The sequence below is a fragment of the Anabrus simplex genome, chromosome 1 (assembly GCF_040414725.1).
Source record: "Anabrus simplex isolate iqAnaSimp1 chromosome 1, ASM4041472v1, whole genome shotgun sequence".
NCBI lineage: Eukaryota > Metazoa > Arthropoda > Insecta > Orthoptera > Tettigoniidae > Anabrus > Anabrus simplex.
Genome location: NC_090265.1, coordinates 63,480,982 through 63,501,954, shown reverse-complemented (window position 1 = coordinate 63,501,954; position 20,973 = coordinate 63,480,982). Strand labels below are relative to the sequence as shown.

At 39.0% G+C, this 20,973-nt stretch overlaps 1 protein-coding gene across 1 annotated transcript in view; it reads left to right on the top strand.

The window, feature by feature from the left end:
• Positions 1–20,973, top strand: part of LOC136884095 (UDP-glucosyltransferase 2-like) — a 125,091-nt gene that overhangs the window by 21,538 nt on the left and 82,580 nt on the right. Inside the window, exons 2-3 of the mRNA XM_067156129.2 lie at positions 2,113–2,359; positions 15,038–15,615. Of these exons, the coding sequence (XP_067012230.2) occupies positions 2,113–2,359; positions 15,038–15,615 (825 nt within the window). The remainder of the gene's footprint in view (positions 1–2,112; positions 2,360–15,037; positions 15,616–20,973) is intronic.

Here is a 20,973-nt window from a genome sequence, read left to right as displayed (position 1 = left end):
TTTAAAGTCTTCTTATGTGTAGACTGCTGCTGTTTATAGTGTTGTTATTCTAAAAGGGACTCTTTTGGTTGAAAGGGGAAACTCCTCTCTACCGCAGTTGAAGTTTGATATTGATGTTACAGTATCTTATCTGCCAATATGATGATATATTTGTTAAGGAGTCTAAAAGGATAAAAGAAAAAGGAAGGGTTTACTTTGATGTGAAGAAACCTTGCTATTGTAGCATAGAAATGTTAAAAATATGTGTAATAGGCCTAAATACTGACCTTTCCTGCCCGTCCCTCCAAAGGAGCAAATCTACAATACCAATATTTTGGATTCCCTATGGGAGTTGGCATCTGTGTCATCTGATGGCCGGGCGAGGATCGGTTTTTGGTGGTGAGGCAGGGTCTCTCACGGTGCATTGGTGCTGCCGATGGCTACAGTTGGCCTGTGCAGTAGCCTCCACAGTGTGCACTAGCCATCCGTCTTGGTAGGTGTGCTAGGTATCAACTGATGAGCCCAGCCTAGCACACAGGGGCGAAACGCTGGCAGCCAGGAATGAGTTGGCTGGAAGGTTTGTAATGTGCAGGAGCGGACTATTTATGTTGGTACTGTATTTGCCTTTAGATCTTGTCATGTGTAGCTGGTGGCTGACTGCTCACATCGAGTAACTGACCTCAAAATGCTCCTTAAAGAAATTAGCCAGTATCAGCAAAAAATGGAGTTCCCATAGCCGCAACAACTGTCTGTTCATAAAATCGCCCATCCCAGAAGAAGTCACTGTAAGTCATGCAGTGGTGAAATAGCTTAGACATGATCGAGTCAAACGGCATTTTAGTGAATATGGACTCCACATCAAAACTCATCACTAGTGCATTGGGCTGAACAGTTATGGTTGTCAGTTTTTTAATGAAATATAGTGTGTCCCTAAAATATGATTCAGTACATCCTGTACAGGGCTGAAGAAATTTGAGACATATTTTGCATACGTAGGAGAATCTATCGTACTGAGGGGAACATTCTCTTTATGGATTTTTGGTAGTCCATACAATCTTGGCAGCAAAGCATCCCCTGGAGTTGAATCTGAAAGTGATGACCGCCTTAAGAGCTTCACAGTGGTATTGGACACTGTAACATCCAGAGTGGTACTGGGTAGACGAGAACGATGGAAAATATTCTCTATATTTATGTTGGTTAGGCACTCGAGAATTTACGAGAAGGTATTTTTTGTGGTAGGAGTTGAAATAACCATGTGCTTGCTTGCTTGCTAGCTTGCTTGTCACTTTGATCGGTGGATGCAGAGTGGGTCTCGGCCCACAAATGGCCACGGCTGGTCGGTGGTCCAACAACTTTGCACTCCGACTGGCCAACCAAGCAGAGGAGGGTGCCTCTACGTCTCTGCATTCAGGAGATGGTTATGGCTGGCCCCAACCGTCAGCTGTCCTGAGAATGGTTTTCCGTGGTTTTTCATTCTCCTACACTAAGGCGAATGCCGGGACACTTCCTAGTATAGGCCACGGCCACCAACTCCCTCACCTTCTCCATGCATCTCCTTCAATGTCACAAATCTCCCGGACTGAGAGACGGTGTTACCGTCTAAGAGGCCTGCCTCCCCTGCAGAGGAGGAATGAAAACATTTTAGTAGCAGTAGTTGTCACTTCCCACTCGAAAGGCTAGCGCCCAGTGAACCAGTGATGAACGAGAGGACCACTTACAATACAGTAGACCTGGAAATTCAGACCGTCATTATTAGAAATGTCTTCATCATGGACAGACGAGCTTTTCTTCTGAAGACGCTAGACAAAGTCTCCATTAAATGTAAGGAATTTCTCCTTGTTTTCTTCACACAGCAAAAGCCTAAGTTACTATAAAGTTTAATTTTATGGTATTTTTGTCAAATTGTGAAACAGTGGTTACATGTAAGAAAGGGCCCAGAGCCCTAACTTCATCAACAATAAAGACAATATCTATCTACTCGGAGAGCTCATGTCTTTTCCCCAATTTATAATACCTCGTGCATATGATGGCTATTGATACAGCTTTTTTCTTTCTGTGTTTCAGTTGTTCTGTCTTTGGGTTGATTCAATGTTACATGTCAAATGATAGTTTGCCACTTTTCTTTTGTTGCAGATGACTGAAAGGAAATCTGCTTGGTTGGTGCTCACCTTCATGGCCTTGCTGTCAGGCTGTGATGGTGCACGAATTCTCGGTATCATTCCAATGCCTGGCGAGAGTGATCACATTGTGCTCTCTTCCCTAATGAGTGAGCTTGCATCCAGACAACATGAAGTGACAGTAATTAACTATTTCCCTCAAAAGAAGCCAATACCAAATTACACAAATATTCCAATAGGCGTAGTGTTGTTTGATGAAATACGTAAGTTAGCTCATCAAAAGTTCTGATTTAAGTCTGTCACCTAGATGGCAGATTTTCTGTCAGTTGTTTACGTATACTTTTCTTAAATCTTTTCAAAGAACTTGAAACTTAATCAAACTTGATAAATTATTCCATTCCCTTACTCCTCGCCCTGTTGTCTTTTGAATTGTCAGTCTGTAGACTGGTTTGATGCAGCTTCCCATTCCACCCTATCCTTTTCATTTCTATATAACTTCTACATCCTACATCTTCTCTAATCTGCTTGTCTTATTCATACCTTGGTCTATCCCTCAGTGTTCTCTCTAGGACCATTTTAATGGACGCTCCGCCCTGTTGGTTTTTACAGACTGCCCGGCTGACATAAGCTAGAAATATGTTTTAGTTAAATAATATGAATACATATTTGAGTCATTGGGTGCTCCTAATTAAAATGTAAATACCGTAAAACTGTTTATTTAAATTGTAAATCTTCATTATTGTCAGCATAATTGCGTCAATTACATCAAAGTTGAAATGTTTAGCTAGACTCTCACGCAGTGTCGTGTGCGAGCAGTGTCTGGAATCGCATCCAATCACTTGATTCCACATGACGTCACAAACCAGTATGGCACTCCGGAGCAACCAAGTTGTAAGCTCCAGTGTTGTAGCTTTAGTATATTTATTTTCCCATCAAATCAAACGCATATACACAAAGTTCATATTAATTCATTCATGATTATGAACGAGCAGTGGAACACTAGAAATTCAAAATACCCTGTTATGTCTTGTTCATAATAATAACTAGACCTGGGATTTTAGGCTCTAAAAAAAGTTTTAGGCACCTAAAATAGGCTTTTAAAAGAGAAAATAGGCACTTAAAAATTTGCTTTTAAAATGTGTGGATAGGCAGGAAATAGACTTTAAAATATTACAATATATACTTAAGCTGTAATGTGATACCTTTTTACTCTAACAAACATGGTATCCCTATTCTTAACCGAAATAACTGCAAAATTAAGACGGAATAGAAAAGGCATTTATCAAAAACAATATAAAAAAGTCATGTCAAAAAAAAATTATGGATTATATGATATATCATTATCAGTACTGATCTAAAACCTTAATACTAAAATCACTGTACACAATTACAGCACTATAGGCATCCAATAACAGTGTAAACACGAATAGAGTATGTGTTTATTACTTGTGAAGAACATTCCTACAGTACTTTCATTCGTAGTTCGCTTTACAGTACATAGCAATAATCTTCTCCAAATTTTCCACAGTCAGGATGTGTCCTTTGTCTGTTAAAATCATTTTGAAAGCAGAAAAAGAGCACTCCACACTCACAGATGTTAGAGGGGCATAGGAAAATTTACCTACATTTTCCAATTCAATTTCACTTGGCAAGTCTACCTTTTCCCCATCCTTTTCAGCACTGAACAACGTGTGTTCTTCTGCAGTACACTAGACCACTTGTCTCTTATTTTATCCCCTACCTTGCCCCTAGCACTTTGTATGTTATTCTCAGCTTCTCAGCTTCCTCAATTACAGAAAATTGCTGTTTGAGACGGTTTCCTTTTTCCTCCATTTTTGTAATGGTGACTGGAAGAAATGAAAAATTTGCCTGAATATATGCAATGTATCTCTGAACACTGGAACAGTCATTTAACAGCTCTTTGACAGACGACACACATGCAGAGTTGTCCGTTAAAGGCAAATTGTCTTATCAGAGTCATGATTTCCTCAACATATTCTGCATAATACAGGGCAGGTTCCATCCAGGAACCCCAACGGGCCTTGCCTCCGTGACCCCTGCCCACTGTAGCTTCTCAGTTGTCCTCACGATGCTGGGTCAACACCGTTCCAGACCTCATAGATTTCTAAATTACTGCCGGTACTGGAAATCGAACCCAGGTCACCTGGACTAGGTCTCTACAATTAATTAGAGGAGCCAATATCAAAACCTTAGGTTTAGATTAATATGAAATTTAAGATATATGCACATACCTGTTTATTGCAGTACTGGCAGAAAATAATCTTGCCATCAAAAGTCATCCCTGGAAATTGTACAAGCCATTGTTGTTTAAGCGCACACTTAGATGATTTCGTTTTAGGCTTGATGAACTATATTCAATTAAACAGATGACTTAACACAGTATGTCCCTTCTTACTACCTGCTCCTTGTTCTTCCTAGATAGTCCTCCCCCTCACCCCATCACTCGACACAGTACGTCCTTTACTACCTGCTCGTTCTTCTGAGCTAATCCTCCACCTCCACTCTTCACTCGGCTTTCCTTTGGTAACAGTTGTCTGGGAAGAGCACATTTCTGTGAAAAACCCACCCTCTGCTGTTCTTCTCATTCCAGGGATGTCCATTGTGTGATTGTAAAAATTTCATAAGTTGAATTTTATTTTAAATATAGAAAGTAGGCATTTTTAGGCACTAAAATAGTGAAAATAGGCATTTTAGGCACTAACATAGTAAAATAGGCTCTAAAGGTCCAAATAGGCATTTTAGGGCACTATAAAACTATTATTTATCATGAAACATCAACATATTTTGAAAAAATCATGTTATTTTCTAAGGAATGAAATAGGCATTTGCCTTAAAAACCCAGGTCTAATAATAACACTAAAATATTTAGCTGTCTGATGTCATTGTTAATGCCCTCTTTGGATCAGTAAGAGAGATGATTGTTGGAATTTTGAAGGGCAGAACAAATTCCATTCAACATTCCATGTCATACGATGTTGGCATGTGAAAGATCTTTAGTAACACATTTGGTGTTTACCCAACAAAAAGTCCGACTCGTTGGCTAAATGGTCAGCATACTGGCCTTCGGTTCAGAGGGTCCCGGGTTCGATTCCCGGCCGGGTCGGGGATTTTAACCTTAATTGGTTGATTCCAATGGCCCGGGGGCTGGGTGTTTGTGCTGTCCCCAACATCCCTGCAACTCACACACCACACATAACACTATCCTCCACCACAACAACACGCAGTTACCTACACACGGCAGATGCCGCCCACTCTCATCGGAGGGTCTGCCTTACAAGGGCTGCACTCTGCTAGAAATAGCCACACGAAATTATTATTATTATACCCAACAAAAATCATTAAAACGCTATCGTAGATGCCCAGCTTATTCAGCTCGATCCTTTACTTCAATAGGAACACTATGTTGCAATTAGTTATCGGAAATTTGTAATTAGGACGTAGTTACTTACTCCGCAATTTTGGGGTTTGCACCGATGGATAACAGTAACATGCTTCGGGACACATGGTGACCCGAACCGCAAGGAATGTGTCAAAGGCACCAAGAAGACTGAAATTAATACACTACAACCTCGTTAAGACATTTCTGCAGGGAACAAGGTAAAAGAACGTGTTAAGTGAGAAAACATATTACTGAATACACAAATAAAACTATCCAACAGAGATATGACATGACGGCATTTTATTTTGTGTATCCGTGAGTACAATGAAAACTATTATTTATCATTTCCAAAGATGAGAGGACAATATTAAAAGGTGTGAAAAACAGGAAAGAACAAATATGAATACCTTTTCTGCTAGGGATTATAGAATAACAAAAGTGCATTGAATGGTGTGAAAAACACCAGACAACAAAAATATGAAAACATTTTGCACTGGGGCCAATAAAAATATCAAAGTATTATTGCAGATCACACTCTTTCTAAAAACAAATATTAGTAGAAGCCTTCTATTTTGGAGCAGTGGGTTATTAAACATTATTTTCTGGTCACACTCTTAGACAATGAATTGGAGGTTACACCTGGCCATGTGTGACTGCAATTTTGATCGCCATTTTGAAACCGACAAAACTTCAATTCGATCAATATGAATGATCTAGTCAAAACTCGAAGGTGCGAGTTTAATCATTTGCATTACCTGTGCGAGTTTCAGTCCACTTTCTGATAGATTTTAATTTTGTCCTCATTAGTAAAGAATTTCATGACTTTTTCCTAATCCACAAATAGGCTGTCACAAGACAAATATGCAGCACGCTAGACAACATCACATGATTATGTTCCTAATCCAGATGTAGGCTATCAGGCAACAAATATTCACTACCCTTCACTGTACCACTCAACACAAAATCAATTTCTAATTTTTTTTTTTTTTTTTTTTTTTTGCTAGTTGCTTTACGTCGCACCCACACAGATAGGTCTTATGGCGACGATAGGACTGGAAAGGGCTAGGAGTGGGAAGGAAGCGGCCGTGGCCTTAATTAAGGTACAGCCCCAGCATTTGCTTGGTGTGAAAATGGGAAACCACGGAAAACCATTTTCAGGGCTGCCGACAGTGGGGTTTGAACCCACTATCTCCCGAATACTGGATACTGGCCGCACTTTAGCGACTACAGCTATCGAGCTTGGTTTTCTTATTTCTGAATGGAATGTAAAATACAAACACAAACAGGCTCCCTGTGTTATTCAGCATCTTGCTGCTAACCGGCAAGCAAAATTGAACATTCCTGAGGTTAACGGCTCGCCCCATGAAGGTGCAACTTATCCTATGAAGTTCAAGATTTCACGGCCTTTTCCTGTCATCACGCAACAGTAGCGAGGGCTATTTCTTACACGAGTTGGAAATCACATTCCTTTCACAAGGAATGACAAATAACATTTTCAGAGCTATGATAAATGTGATCGTGACTCTGCGTCCTGTCCCCGCTTGATGACTGCTCCAGAGCCAACTGCCCCCTCGCCTTATATAGCCGATTGGCCTGGCGCGTTAATGGGGGAGTTAGCACTGGCGCAGCCTCGCCGGGACAAGAGGCTAGAGCCGTGAAGTCCCCCAGAGAGGGGTGACCCCACCCATGCTATTTAATGAAATTCAATTATACAACAGTAGAACGTCCGCAAATATTATATACAAATATCACAAAGAAGGTAAAGGGAATCATAGACAAAGTTATACATAAAGAAATACCGATGCACTGTCCTACTCTGTCTTGTCGGGTGCTTTTTTCTTTCTGGGGCTGCGTCGGAGGACTAACTTGCGGGCCTTGGGTTTCTTCCGGCATCGAGACAGGGTGATGGGTGTTTCTCTCTCCGATGGCGTAGGTTTTGGCAGCGGGCTCCTCCGGATCCGCAGGAGATGACCTGGTGGAGGTGTGATGATGGACGCGTCTACTATGGAGTGGCTGCTAGTGCTTGAGATGCTGCCGCCCCTCTTCCTCTTCCACCGCGACTCCCGCGACCTCTCCCCCTTGCTGACCGACCGACGTGGTAGAGGCTGGAACTGAAATCCTGCTGGGAGCTCGGCGATTTCGTCTCCCGTGGCCTGGTCGAGTTGTATCGCTGAATTCCAGCCCCTCAAGTGGGCAATGTATAGGAGGTTTGCTCTGTTGAAGGCATACTTCCTCTGGGCGTGGTCGAGGGAGTACCACGCCGAAAGAAGCCACAGCGTCGTGCTGACGTCGTGATGGTCCCTGCCTGAGGGGAGCGTATGTAGCATTTACTCGAGGGCCGATGCGATATGATACACTCGATGGTTTGGTCTCGAGGCCTTTGCAATAGTTGTGTGGTCGTAAATTCCGAAAGGGCAGCTCCTGTTCTTCCTGCAGATCATCCCCACTTGTGTCGTCCGGATCTTGCTCTGGCGGCTGGTGCTTGGCGTATGATGCTCCTTGGATCTGGCTATGTGCTTCACCACCTTATAGGACAATGTTGTTTGCTTGTGCTGGCGGCTGTCTGACATTCTCCGATGGTCTGGCGGGATTTCAGTGTGGGGGTTGCCCGAGGTTCACACCGTGGTCTGGACTACTTAGTTGGCTCTGCCTCCTGTCCCCGCTTGACAACCACTCCAGAGCCAACTGCCCCCTCGCCTTATATAGCTGATTGGCTTGGCGCGTTGAAAATCGGGACTTTGAATTTACGATGTGCTAAGAGGGAAACCATGTTAATGAGGAACGCACTATCAAGGTTACATTGTATCTACTTTCTGGATTCTATTGAAACCCAAAACATGTAGGAACTAAAGTAATAATAATAATGAAAATCCACAGCCTGTTTCCAGTCATTTGACCAGGTCAGGAATGGAATGAATGAAGCCCCCATCTATCAGCGAGGATAGGAATTGTGTCGGTTTCCAAAGCCTGTCGCACTCCTCTGGGGCAATGATTAATGAATGACAGATGAAATGAAATGAAATGATATGGGAGAGTGTTGTTGGAATGAAATATGACAAGGAAAACCGGAGTACCTGGAGAAAAACCTGTCCCGCCTCCGCTTTATCCAGCACAAATCTCACATGGAGTGACCGGGATTTGAACCACGGAACCCAGAGGTGAGAGGCCAGCGTGCTGCCGCCTGAGCCACGGAGGCTTAGTAATTATAATAATAATAATAATAATAATAATAAATTAAATTTTAAACACAGTAAAGGAAAACTTAAGGTTCAGGCAAAAGCATCGGAGCACAAAACGTAAACAAACAGTTAGGAAACATGATGACTACAGAATGGATGTGGAAAGCGGTAAGGAACCCTGAGAGGAAATGGAACATAGCCTTTTGCAAAGAAAGAAAACATAGAGGGTAATTGCCCTTGGATTACACACATTTATTTTAAAAGGAAACAAATAAAAAATTCAACATGAAAAGAAACAAATCAAAACCTCAAAATAGAAAGATCTTTACAAGGAAATTCAGGATTTAACCGTGTCTGCAGACATGCACAGTGCACTCAAAGAAATTTAATCACTTAATCCAAAAAAAAAAGTACTAGACCTTAGCTAAAAAGCTAAGCCATTTTGACAAATTTAATGATGACCGTGAATCTTGAGTATAAACTCCTGCGCAAGAAAAGGAAATTATTACATTTAAATAAAGTTGAAAACCAAAATAAACATAGAAACAGTGTTTACCCTGAGACCGGGTTTCCCACGAGGGGACCAAGATAGGAGCACGCCCGCTTACTAACATGGTCAGATGATCAAAGACTCAGATCCTACCTCGCTCCTACAGAAGGAGCGGTGTAAGATCGAGAAACAGGAGATGGTGCAACCACCAAAAAGAACCAATCAGAAAACAGGATTTACCCACAACTTTCACATTCACCAGTTACATTAACTCTTATTTTCTCCAATCAAAAGTCTCTTCGTTCTTGCCGACAAATGTTCGAGAAAAGTATTCGTTTATGCAATAGGAAGCACGCTTCCAGAACTGCGCGTGTAGGTACACGCCGTTTCGCAAATTTTGACAAAAAAAATTTCACAGATAAATGATAATTTTGATACATCACATAAAAAAAGTTTCTAAAACAAAAATCTTCCAAGTCCAAAGGTCCAAACATAATAAAATCTTTTCTTCTTCTTTTACGACTGCATAGGATCACTTTAGTTAGTCCATTATTCAGGTCTCTTTGAAGGGATTGTTCGAGCTTTGCGGTCCTCCCAGTATTTCTTCAGACGCTCCGATCTTCGTGCCCTTTCCTCGGTTGAAAATGCGTGTTGCTGGTTTGTTTCATGTAAGAGTAATGCGGAGGTTTGTAATCTTGAGTTTTGTATTCAATTTTATCTTATTTGTGGTGTCTTCTGTTGTAAGGCCTGTTTCCTTCAGATCCTCTCTTACTTCTCTGATCCATTTACATCCTGTTGTGGTATTTTTTGAGATGAGATTGTGTAGTACTAGATGTTTCAGGAGTCTCGAATATTGCATCCTCAAGATATGTCCAAAGAATCCCAGTCTCTTGCGCATAGTATCTGTAATGGGTTCTAGCTCTTTGTACATGACTTTGTTAGGTATTATCTGCCACTGTCCTTCTTTCTGGTATTTTTTGTTGATGCATGTTCTTCCAATCCTCCTTTCAATTTTCTGAAGTCTGTCAGTCTTTGATTGTTTATTCAGGTGAAAAAGTGTTTCTGCTGCGTACGTAGCTTCCGGTTTTGTAACTGTGTTGTAGCATTTTATTTGTGCATTTATTGATAATTCCCACTGCCGTCTTAATACTGCCACAGTACTTACTTACTTACTTACTTACTTACTTACTTACTTACTTACTGGTCAGCATTACAGTCCATGTAGGTCCTTGGCCTCCTTAATCACCTGCCTCCATTTGTTTGCTTTACCTGTAGTATGTCTTAAGGTATCCGTAACATTTATCTTTTTACAAGGTAGGGAAGTTAACCCTACGCCCAACCCCCAAACTAGAGGACCAGGGTATCACTCTTAGTCTGGATCATCACCTTAGACCTGTCTGGCTTGGGTGGCCCTACCAGGAGCATGTCCTCCCGCCGGCATAGCCCTAAGGATCATTTGAACACGCAAGCCTCCAGACACCGGGCAAAATGTATTTTGCTTTCGTCAAGGTGGTGATACCTTCGGGAGGAGTACTGCCACAGTTCTAAGCGGTAATAGGGAAAATTCGTGACGCGATAAGTGAGGTATTTTTATATAGATTTAATATGATGAAACTTGGGACTTCGAATTTACGATATGCTAAGGGGAAAACATGTAAATGAGGAACGCACTAATGAGGTTTCATTGTATCTGCTTTCTGGATTCTATTGAAACCCAAAACATGTAGGAACCTCAGTCACCAGTGTAACTCTACAATCCACCACACTTCCACTGTCGGAGACAGGCCAGCCTACTGTACCCAGCCTCCTGAAGTTTTGTAATTCAAATCTCAATTGTAAGGATGTGTAGGGATTTCAAAATGGTTTAAGATCACATTCAGTGATAAGTAAATGAAGAAATACTACTTATGAACATATTTTGCAGGATGAATGCTTTTCAAAAATTGAAACAGATGTCTGCTTCATTGTGACAGGTTATAGTGGTATTTGTGATGGCTGGGTTTCAACTGTGCATGGGTCAGTTATAATGTCAATTCATGTCTGCTCCAACATTTCCATTTAAACTGATAGTATAACTGACACAAAGTTATCTTCGATATGATTGTGAGTTGATAAACGATTGTGAGTCTTCTTCTCTTGCTACTGCTTTTTCCACACCTGTGGGGTCGTGGGTAAGAACCGCACATGTGGATTTGGCCCTGTTTTACGGCCTGATGCCCTTCCCGACACCAACACTATATGGAGGGATGTTATCACTATTGCGTGTTTGTCTGAATATGGTGAGGAGAGTGTTGGGACGGGCACATACACCCAGTCCCCGAGCCAGCAGAATTAACCAGAAGCGATTAAAATCTCCGAACTGACCGGGAATCAAACCCGGGACCCTTTGAACCGAAGGCCAGTACACTGACCGGTCAGCCAATGAGTCAGACTGATATATGATTGTGAATACCAGTAGAAATTGAAGAGGCAGAATTTGAATGGGCTCTCCTACTTGGAGTGGGATGCTTTATAGCCAGAGTGTTTTTTAATTTAGTGATTGTAGACTTAAAACAGCTTTTAATCACAAATAGATACCACACAAAGTGAATTTATTCTCAGTGTAAGTTACTGAAAAATATGTCCATATATAACTTGTGTTTGGTCTTTTATTCGTTGCTTGTTGGGATGGAAAAGTGTTCCACAGAATAACACAACAAAAACATGTTAGGAAGAGCACTATGGCTGTTATCTCAACAGGACACTCATTGCAATTGAACAGTGTTTCATGGCTGTTACCTCAGAAGAATACTCTCAATGAGATGATGTTCCAAGTTCATGGGAAACAAGCAGGTAACTTTATAACAGATGGTCATGCGATGCTAAACAAAATATTTCAGTACCTTCAGATATTGGAGTCTTCCTTGACATCTTCATCCTTACTCGAGTTATCCAGCTGGAGTGCCTGGTATATAGCATTGTGATTCTGCGATACATATGGTAGAAGAAACATCATATCCTTGTATTTAGCTTTATTAATTTTTCTTCCTGTAGGATAGGAATTTTTCACAGAATATGTGCCTTTTTCTTGAATTGTCATGAATTCTTTTCTTTGAGTAAATACTACTGCTTTCTTGCTGACTTATCAGTTCAAATAAAAACACTTTGTGCATTATATTCAGCAGTTTTATAGATCACACAGAATATACATCATCTTTTTTGGTTTAGGCCTATGTAATTTACACGAACCACCTTGTCTGTTTTATCACTGATGTCATCTTAATCCTGTAGCCTCCGTGGCTCAGGCGTCAGACTCTCGCTGCTGGGTTCCGTGGTTTAAATCCTGGTCACTCCATGTGAGATTTGTGCTGGACATAGCGGAGGCGGGACAGGTTTTTCTCCGGGTACTCCGATTTTCCCTGTCATTTTTCATTCCAGCAACACAGTCCACTATCATTTCATTTCATCTCTCAGTCATTAATCATTGCCCCTGAGGAGTGTGACAGGCTTCGGCAGCCGGCACAATTCCTATCCTCGCCGCTAGATGGGGGCTTCCTTCATTCCATCCCTGACCTGGTCACTGACTGGAAAACAGGTTGTAGTTTTTCATTTCTCATCCTCTAATCCTAAGTTTCTACACAATTAAGCCCTTTTCCTTCTCCACTTGTCGTCATTTTTAACACGTTTTAGATAACAGGCGCAGCTTGCATAGCCGACAGGCAGCGTACTTCGTGAATGTTTCCATCTACTTGGCATAGCTCACTGTCTCACCGTTTAAACATGAGATGGGTAATTCGCATAAAGTGAGTTTTTTAAAAAAAGGAGGGAAGAAGCCTACGGATGTGTTTAATATTATGCACACTGAAAGATGAATGCATACCCTACACGAGAGTACCAATAACTGTTACCAAATTCTCAGCATAGTCCACTCTCACTCACTGCCTCAAATGTAATGATTTCATTACCTCTTCTCAAGTAAGTAACCTTGAAATGACTCAAGAACCGTCTGTGATACACACGTGCAACAAAACTGAGCAAGCTTTACACTGATTGATTGCTTAGATCCTTAGCTTCAATATGGTATATAACATTTTGTGCATCGATTGAGACAAAATGTAATTACGAGAAGGAACAGCCGTGATGTCGCAACCAACTCAAAGCCGTGTGTTAATAAATGGACCTGCTTTACTGGTACGGCTGAAAGCTGGTCAGTGGCTTATCGCTGCTGTACATGACAGCGCAGTTTCCTAGCAAACTGTTTAGATTAACTAATGAAAATATACATGAACATATTTATAGGATAGTTCATTCTAAATCTTCTTCTTATTCTTTTTTCTAGTAAGACTGACAGTTCAGGCAATTTTGCTTTTATTGGGGAGAACATAGGCCAAAATACACAAAAATATAACTTCCTGGAAAACTGTTGTTGGGAAGAAAATCATATCATTCATGAAATGGCAATATGTCGTAACCCTCAATTGGGTTGTAACATTTTGTCACTGGATAAAAATATCACCTGATATACAACATTTTATTTTCCATGAAAATAAAATAAAAAAATATTTCTTAAAGGGTTTACAAATCCCACAAGCCTGAAAATGACAAAATACCAATTTTGCTTAAATTGGGAGTTACAACATACTGCCGTTTCGTGGATGATGTTTGGTTTTTTTTTTTTTTTTTTGGTAGGAAATTGCTCACTTGGTGGGCTCTTTTTCTAACAGCACTAACCATGTGAGTAGCATATTCACTTTCCAGGGTCCCAGTCATACATTTTCCTTTGACTTGCTTCATATTTTCCTTCCCTGCATGGTCCTCTTGAGACATTATGATACTAAGTTGCCTCCCCTATTTTACCACAGGTCATACTCTAATTGTGTGTAAAATTTAACATGTTTGTGGCCGCTTGGATATGGGTAACCGTTACTGCGGTACCCTAGTACTTTTTTTGCTTAACAGAGTTTATTTCTGTGTCCTTATCCATTTTAGATTATCACTGAATTATTTCAGTAATATTTCTGTGTATGAGAGCCATGACGCACACAGTGCATCTGCGGCACTATCGATGAGCTTATTGCCTGCAGTGCCATTTGACACAGCGTATGTATCATGACAGATAAAGAAGTGGAATCGGGGAAAGAATGTTTTATCAGTCGTTGATATTCAATAACTTTCCTACGACAGAAAAATAAGTTGTTGAACAATTCTGGCAAAACTTCTGCATGGTAAAATCCGTGTTATTGCTGTGTGAACAATCGCTGTACAGTGCACCTAGTCAATACAGTAGCGTATGATAGTTTGCTGCAACATACACAGTAAGATATGGCATTGTTTGGAGTCAATTACTTCTGTCTCTTGTGGAATTCCATGAAGTATTGCTCAAGACACAAACCTGGGTGTCCTAGACACACACGACAGTAAAGCATGCAGTCCTGAGCTGCTCTATAGAAGTGGTAACTAACAATTAACCTGATGCCCAGTTGGAGCATATGATTAACAACAGCTTAACAATTCCCAGATAAGAGATCCGCTTGTTTACATGCACACTAGCAGAAATACGAGCTTTAATATTTGGTGTGGAGTGGGATGCATGTGTGTTGTCATTGGCACCAAGTGAAAGTGGGGTCATGATGCACGTGTCGTCATCAGCCGCAAAGGTGTTTTAACTAAGATGCATCGAGTCATTCAAATGTGGTATTTCACAAACATTCAAACATATTTCCCACATTCCCACTATTATTAGGGATTTGTAGGAAACCCTGGATTTCCCTAACCCTCAAAAACTCTACTGCTTCTTTTGAACTAATGTTAGCTTCTGTTAGTGTATAACACTATTATTGTTTAATGTTTTGTGGGTTACAAAATGTAATATTTTATTCTTTGTATGTTACAGATGGCAGGACCAACATATTAATTCCACTCATAGGAAGGCTTATGAATTTGTGGGAATTGGGTAGCTTGATCAGTGATAAAGTTCTTCAACATCCAAATGTACAGGAAGTAATTCACTCCAAAAATCAGCATTTTGATTTAGTGATCTTAGATGCTTTTATTTATGAAGCATTTTTAGGATTTGCACACAGATTTAAAGCTCCTGTTATACTTCTATGTCCATTTGGGGGAACACATTGGATGCACAATATGGTTGGTAATCCCAGCCCATTTTCTTACATTCCTGATACATTTGTAAATTTCAATGACCATATGACTCTCCCACTACGTGTCTACAATACTTTGGTAAGAGTTATTGGGATACTAGGCCGAGAATTGTATTACTTACCACGGCAGGATGCTATCATGAGGAAGTATTTTAATAACTCAGAACCTATGCCATACGTACGGGAACTGGAAAGACGAACTTCTCTTCTGCTTCTTAACTCACATTTGAGTCTCAGTTATCCAAGACCAATGGTACCTAATGCAGTCCAAGTTGGAGGAATGCACATCAAGCCACCTAAGAGACTACCAGAGGTAAGATAATATTTTTTATCATGTAAATCAGTTTAAAAATGGAAGGAAATATGTACACATGACAAAGTTTAGAGAAAAACACAAAAAAAAATCTGGCATTTATTTATTTATTTATTTATTTATTTATTTATTTATTTATTTATTTATTTATTTATTAGCAGGTGCCCGCGGCTTCGCCCACGTTTATTAATTCAACCGTGTTAGATTTTTCTAAACCATTTAATTAAATGCAAAATCAAAATTATATTAATATACTGCACCTTTTAATTTGGTTTACGACCTTTTCCGGTACGTCTGTCTTATGTTGTTGCGCCACGATGGGCGACCAATTTAATGCACCGTTTGGTTTATTAATGTTCCCGCGGTGACTTCCTCTATAATGCCGCGTTGGAGCATTAATTAAATATACACCTGTTTAAACATTGCTCCGGCTACGAAATTCACAACCTCGGGTTAAGAATCATACCTAGACTCTGTATTATATCATTTACGGTTAATTTACATGAAAACTGGGATATCATGTATGAACACGAGCAATAACAATATGGTGCATATTCGTTTCTCAGGGTAAACTACTTTCATTGTCTTCCTATATACTCTAGATAAGTCGTAGATTCCGTTGAAGAGTTGCTATATGCTCAATCAGTCATTCAGTTTCCATACATTTAAGTAAGTGCCTGATCAACGCTTAGTATTCGGCATAAACAAATTCAATTGATCCATATATTATCTTATTACTACGTACTATAAGTTACTTTAAGAATATAAACGCAATAGTAATACTATATCTAGTTTATTAGCATGCTAATATATTATAAAGTGGAATATCAATGCATCTATCGACAATAAAGAAAGAAAATCGTATGAAATTACAAAGATCATTCTTAAATTCTTGACTTCTGAGATAAACATAGCTGAAAAATCTTTAAATTACCATTATATTTGTTTATCTTTACGTTAACCTTCAATAATATATCATATTTTCAGTATTCAAGTTGATTTATGGGGAAAGGTCGGGACCAAAACTTTATTCGTCAAGGGGGAGTGGAATATCTTCCTGTTATTACTGTTTGGGATTGTCTTTGGGGCATCATTTTGGTTTTCATCTTTCTTTTCGGTCTATTTGTCTGAATTTACTTGGATACATGTTTGGATACTTGTTTGGATTCTCACTTCTGACTCATCACGTCACGAGATAAGCATTACTTTGTTTAAATCTGGGTTCAAAAACACCAATGCAGTTACTAACATTCCTATCATAGCCAAAATTGAGTAAATTAAAACTGTACACCACCATATGTACATAATAAACCAAATATTCTTACTACAGAGTGCCATAGATATAATAGTAAGTCAGTCTAACCTGCGAAAATCGTGCCACGAACTCCTAATCACATTGCAAGTGATAAAATTCATTGTTGTCCGTATTGAAGATACCGAATGTAGGATGCTAAAAGGTTTGTCTTTTCCACCTATTCAATACATATAAATTTTATAAATTAGGAATTTATTATTGATTCCACTTGAGACATGTTTCGCCCTTCATTGAGGGCATCATCAGTCAAAATATCACCTCAAGGTAAAAAATCAGGTAACTGGTTAGTAGTTTACATGTACAAATTAATACATATTATTAATACAATTACAAAAATTAAGTATGGGAAATAGTTGTACAAAAGTGATGGTTGAACATAAAGGTTTATAGATGAAAAGTCAGCACCAATGCCTAAAATAAACATAGTAGAGTTCGGCAGTGGTGCTCTGGAGAAACAGTTGATGCAATCATAGGAAAATAAAAAGTTTAAAAATATTTACATTATAACAAAGGGAGAAAAGGTGTAGTGTTCGGTGTCAATGTTTGTAACCAAAAATTAATGTCAAAGGTTGGTAACTATACAGTATTTACATTGTTCAATTGAACAGTTGAGATAAAGTTTTAAAAATATTTACATTATAACAATCAGCGTAAATGTTTGTAATAAAAACTAATGTCAATAGTTGGTAACTATATAGTAATTACATTATCTAATTGAATAGTTGAGAATTTACAATTATATACATAATTACACAAGAGCAGCTGGTGTGCAAGGATAAAAAATTTTCAGTACCAAGTGCGTCCTGATGTTTTAGAGGTTGGAAGAAGGAATTAGCATTGACATTTCAGAAATATGTAGAGCAGTTTATTTTAGTTAAAATCACCGGGGGTAGGGAAATATTTCATAGCCAAACGAGGTTTTATAGGCATCAAGCTGAAAGTTTTCCAGTTGCAGCGCCGAGATCGGTACGGAGACTGGTCAGTGTGGATGGAGATTCATGGGTATTCGGTGCGTTTGAACGGCAACAATGGTGACAGTTATTAGTGGGTAATTGCTAATTAGGAAAATGTTGCGGGTTGAAACTTTATTTTGACTGATGATGCCCTCAATGAAGGGCGAAACATGTCTCAAGTGGAATCAATAATAAATTCCTAATTTATAAAATTTATATGTATTGAATAGGTGGAAAAGACAAACCTTTTAGCATCCTACATCCTAATCACATGCCAATGTATTTACTTATTCTCAAATATCTCTTCGCTGTGCCAAGATTTTGTCAAAGAAAACCGTTCTTCATATTAGCGTTGACGCACTGAACTTCAAATATATATATATGCGAGACTCCATTTTATTCTTGTATATTTATATTACGTAACGTATAACGAACAAGTAACCTATCAATACCTTCAGCTTGAAAATCACTACGCAACATATTATGTTTGGCTGAAGTCATACACTCAAATCAACATGGCCTGAATCCTTCACTTGCAGTGCTAATCCTAATTTAACACAGGAATTCGCAATTCAATCATCTATCTCTTACTCATGCAACGAACAGTAAACATATCTCCTCATTCTAACTACATCTTGCCACATTAATATTCCATTTCCTTTATATATACCTCCATATTTAAAAACATATTCATTTAACTCCATTTAAATAACCTCCGTGTTACGGTAGAATTACTTAATAGCCTGACTATTCTTTCACACACTGCAACTCCGTAATATTTCAACATTTCCTTACAATACAATTATCGTACTGGCCATGACTGCAACTCATATTGACCTCAAATATTAGGTTACGTCTCGTATCTCGCATGCATTTTCTACAACCACAACTGGTTTAACGTTTCACGGTCTACTCGTATAAATTAGCACTACACATGCACATGTGCTCAATCTGACCTTGTTTCCATTAACCTAAAATTATCTCATAAGCACCATAGTTATACTGCATAAATTGGCACATATCATCGGTTAATAATTGGCATTTATACTCTAGTATTCGTTCATTGGCACTAAATCTCTTACTTCTAGCACTCCTGCACACATACGAAATATTTTTCATCAACTAATTTCAAATTCAATACGATGCAACTCATAATACTTATCTCGTAACGGGATTTTGCTGCTGGATTTCTCCTGGTCTAGGACATCTTGGAACAGGCAGCCCTTGCAGTCCAAAGATTACGTCATCTGCGGCTCCGGCTGGGAATCTTGGCTTGAGCTATTTCATCTTGAGCGATCAATTCCATCTGTTTAAGCTGACTCCATCTTGTCACCAGTTCTCATGAAATGATAAAACAACAAATACATGGTAGAATGCATATTTCACTGGTGATCAGTAGGTTATTCAATACGTAAATTGCCTTGTGATTCTCGTATTGTTCGTAAATATCTTTCTTAATTTGGTAATTTCTTTAATTCGGCCTACTTTTTGTTAATTCTTTAGCTTAAACAGATATTGTTTCCCACTTGGAAACAATAAATTACGCCTTCCTTAGCATAAATTTTGCCGCTATAATATTGATTTCGGCAATGTTCGACTCGGCTGTAGTCTCTTTTTTCTTCTGACTTTGGCTGTTGCAATACTAAATATTCTCCTTCAAATCTTCGTTTCTTCTGCCGATATTTTGCAGAAAAAGTCTTCAACGACGTCTGTATATTACTGCTTCAATATTCAACGCTGCGCCAATCCTTTTCTTCTCCTTCAGTAGGTTGTGCAGATCCTCTTCAACTCGTAACTTTTCTCAAGGTAGTCAAGAATCGATTCCATTCAAATTTTTTTTATGGTCCATCATTATTTAATCTTGAGACTCTTTTCTTTGCGACCGGCCGATATCGATTTACTATATCTCTACTCTGTGCATTTGCACATTGCCTGAAGCTATTGTACGCCATATTTGTCCACTGATTCCATGACATTTACGGCCGCTAATGTAACGTAATGGTACAATACGTTGTTTTCACTTTTAATATTTATCATTTTCTATTATTTTAATATTTTACCCCCTTTCAACCCCTGCCCGTAGGGTTGTCTTACCCTACAGATTTCTTTCCCAAACAGTAAATCATATAAGTATCATGTTTGTTTAAGAGCTATGCTGGAATAACCATACATACATCCATGACCTTGGTCATTTTGGACATCCCTCCTGGTTGATGTATGTGACAGCCCTCAGACGATCGGGACATGTAATTCTGATATGTATGTAGACAAAGTGACTTATAATTCAATGGAAATTACCTCATGTACATAATAAAATACACATAAAGTATATGCAAAAACTTATTTCCACCTTCTCAATACATATACAATATTATATAGTAGGAAGGATCCACCTTTCAATACTCCGTTGTTAAGTTGAACCAAATAGAAGTTACAACCTGTTCAGTTGGGACCGGTTTCAACACATTAGAAGTGTCATCATCAGCCAATTAGCAAAGCAGTGCAAAAATTAAGTCATAAGATCTAAAAATAACTAGCACAATGATCACAACACAAAGATCACAGTCAAAAGAGTAAAAAGAACACCACAATCTCGTGCTGAAACAAATCTAGTTGAAGTTCATAAGCAGGTCTAGTACAATCCTGTTATGCTGCATTCACATATGAAGACGTATGAAGACGTATTTGAGATCGATAACGAGTTAAAGGATTTGTTCTAATATGCAGACTTGAAGGATAACTCGTTATGAAACTTAACTTGTGATATGCAGTTATCTATAGTTGTTGCTAGGCAGGTCTTGTAGGCATTTGTTTCTCCGGCCGAAGAGTAAAAGGTGACGTAATTGAAGTCTTAGGAAAACGGTGTAGGACTTAATTTTGACAATTTGAAGCGGATATATAAATTAGAAAATAATTTAAATCTTTAAAAATAATAACACCAAATAAAATATATTAAAAAAATAGGAAGAAATTTTAAAAGAAATTACAATGTGAAGCTCAACTCGAAACAGCTTGTCGTGGTGATTGCTAAATGAATGGGAGATGATAAATAGAGAAAAGGGTGGGGAATAATTAGGGTGGGAGGGAAAG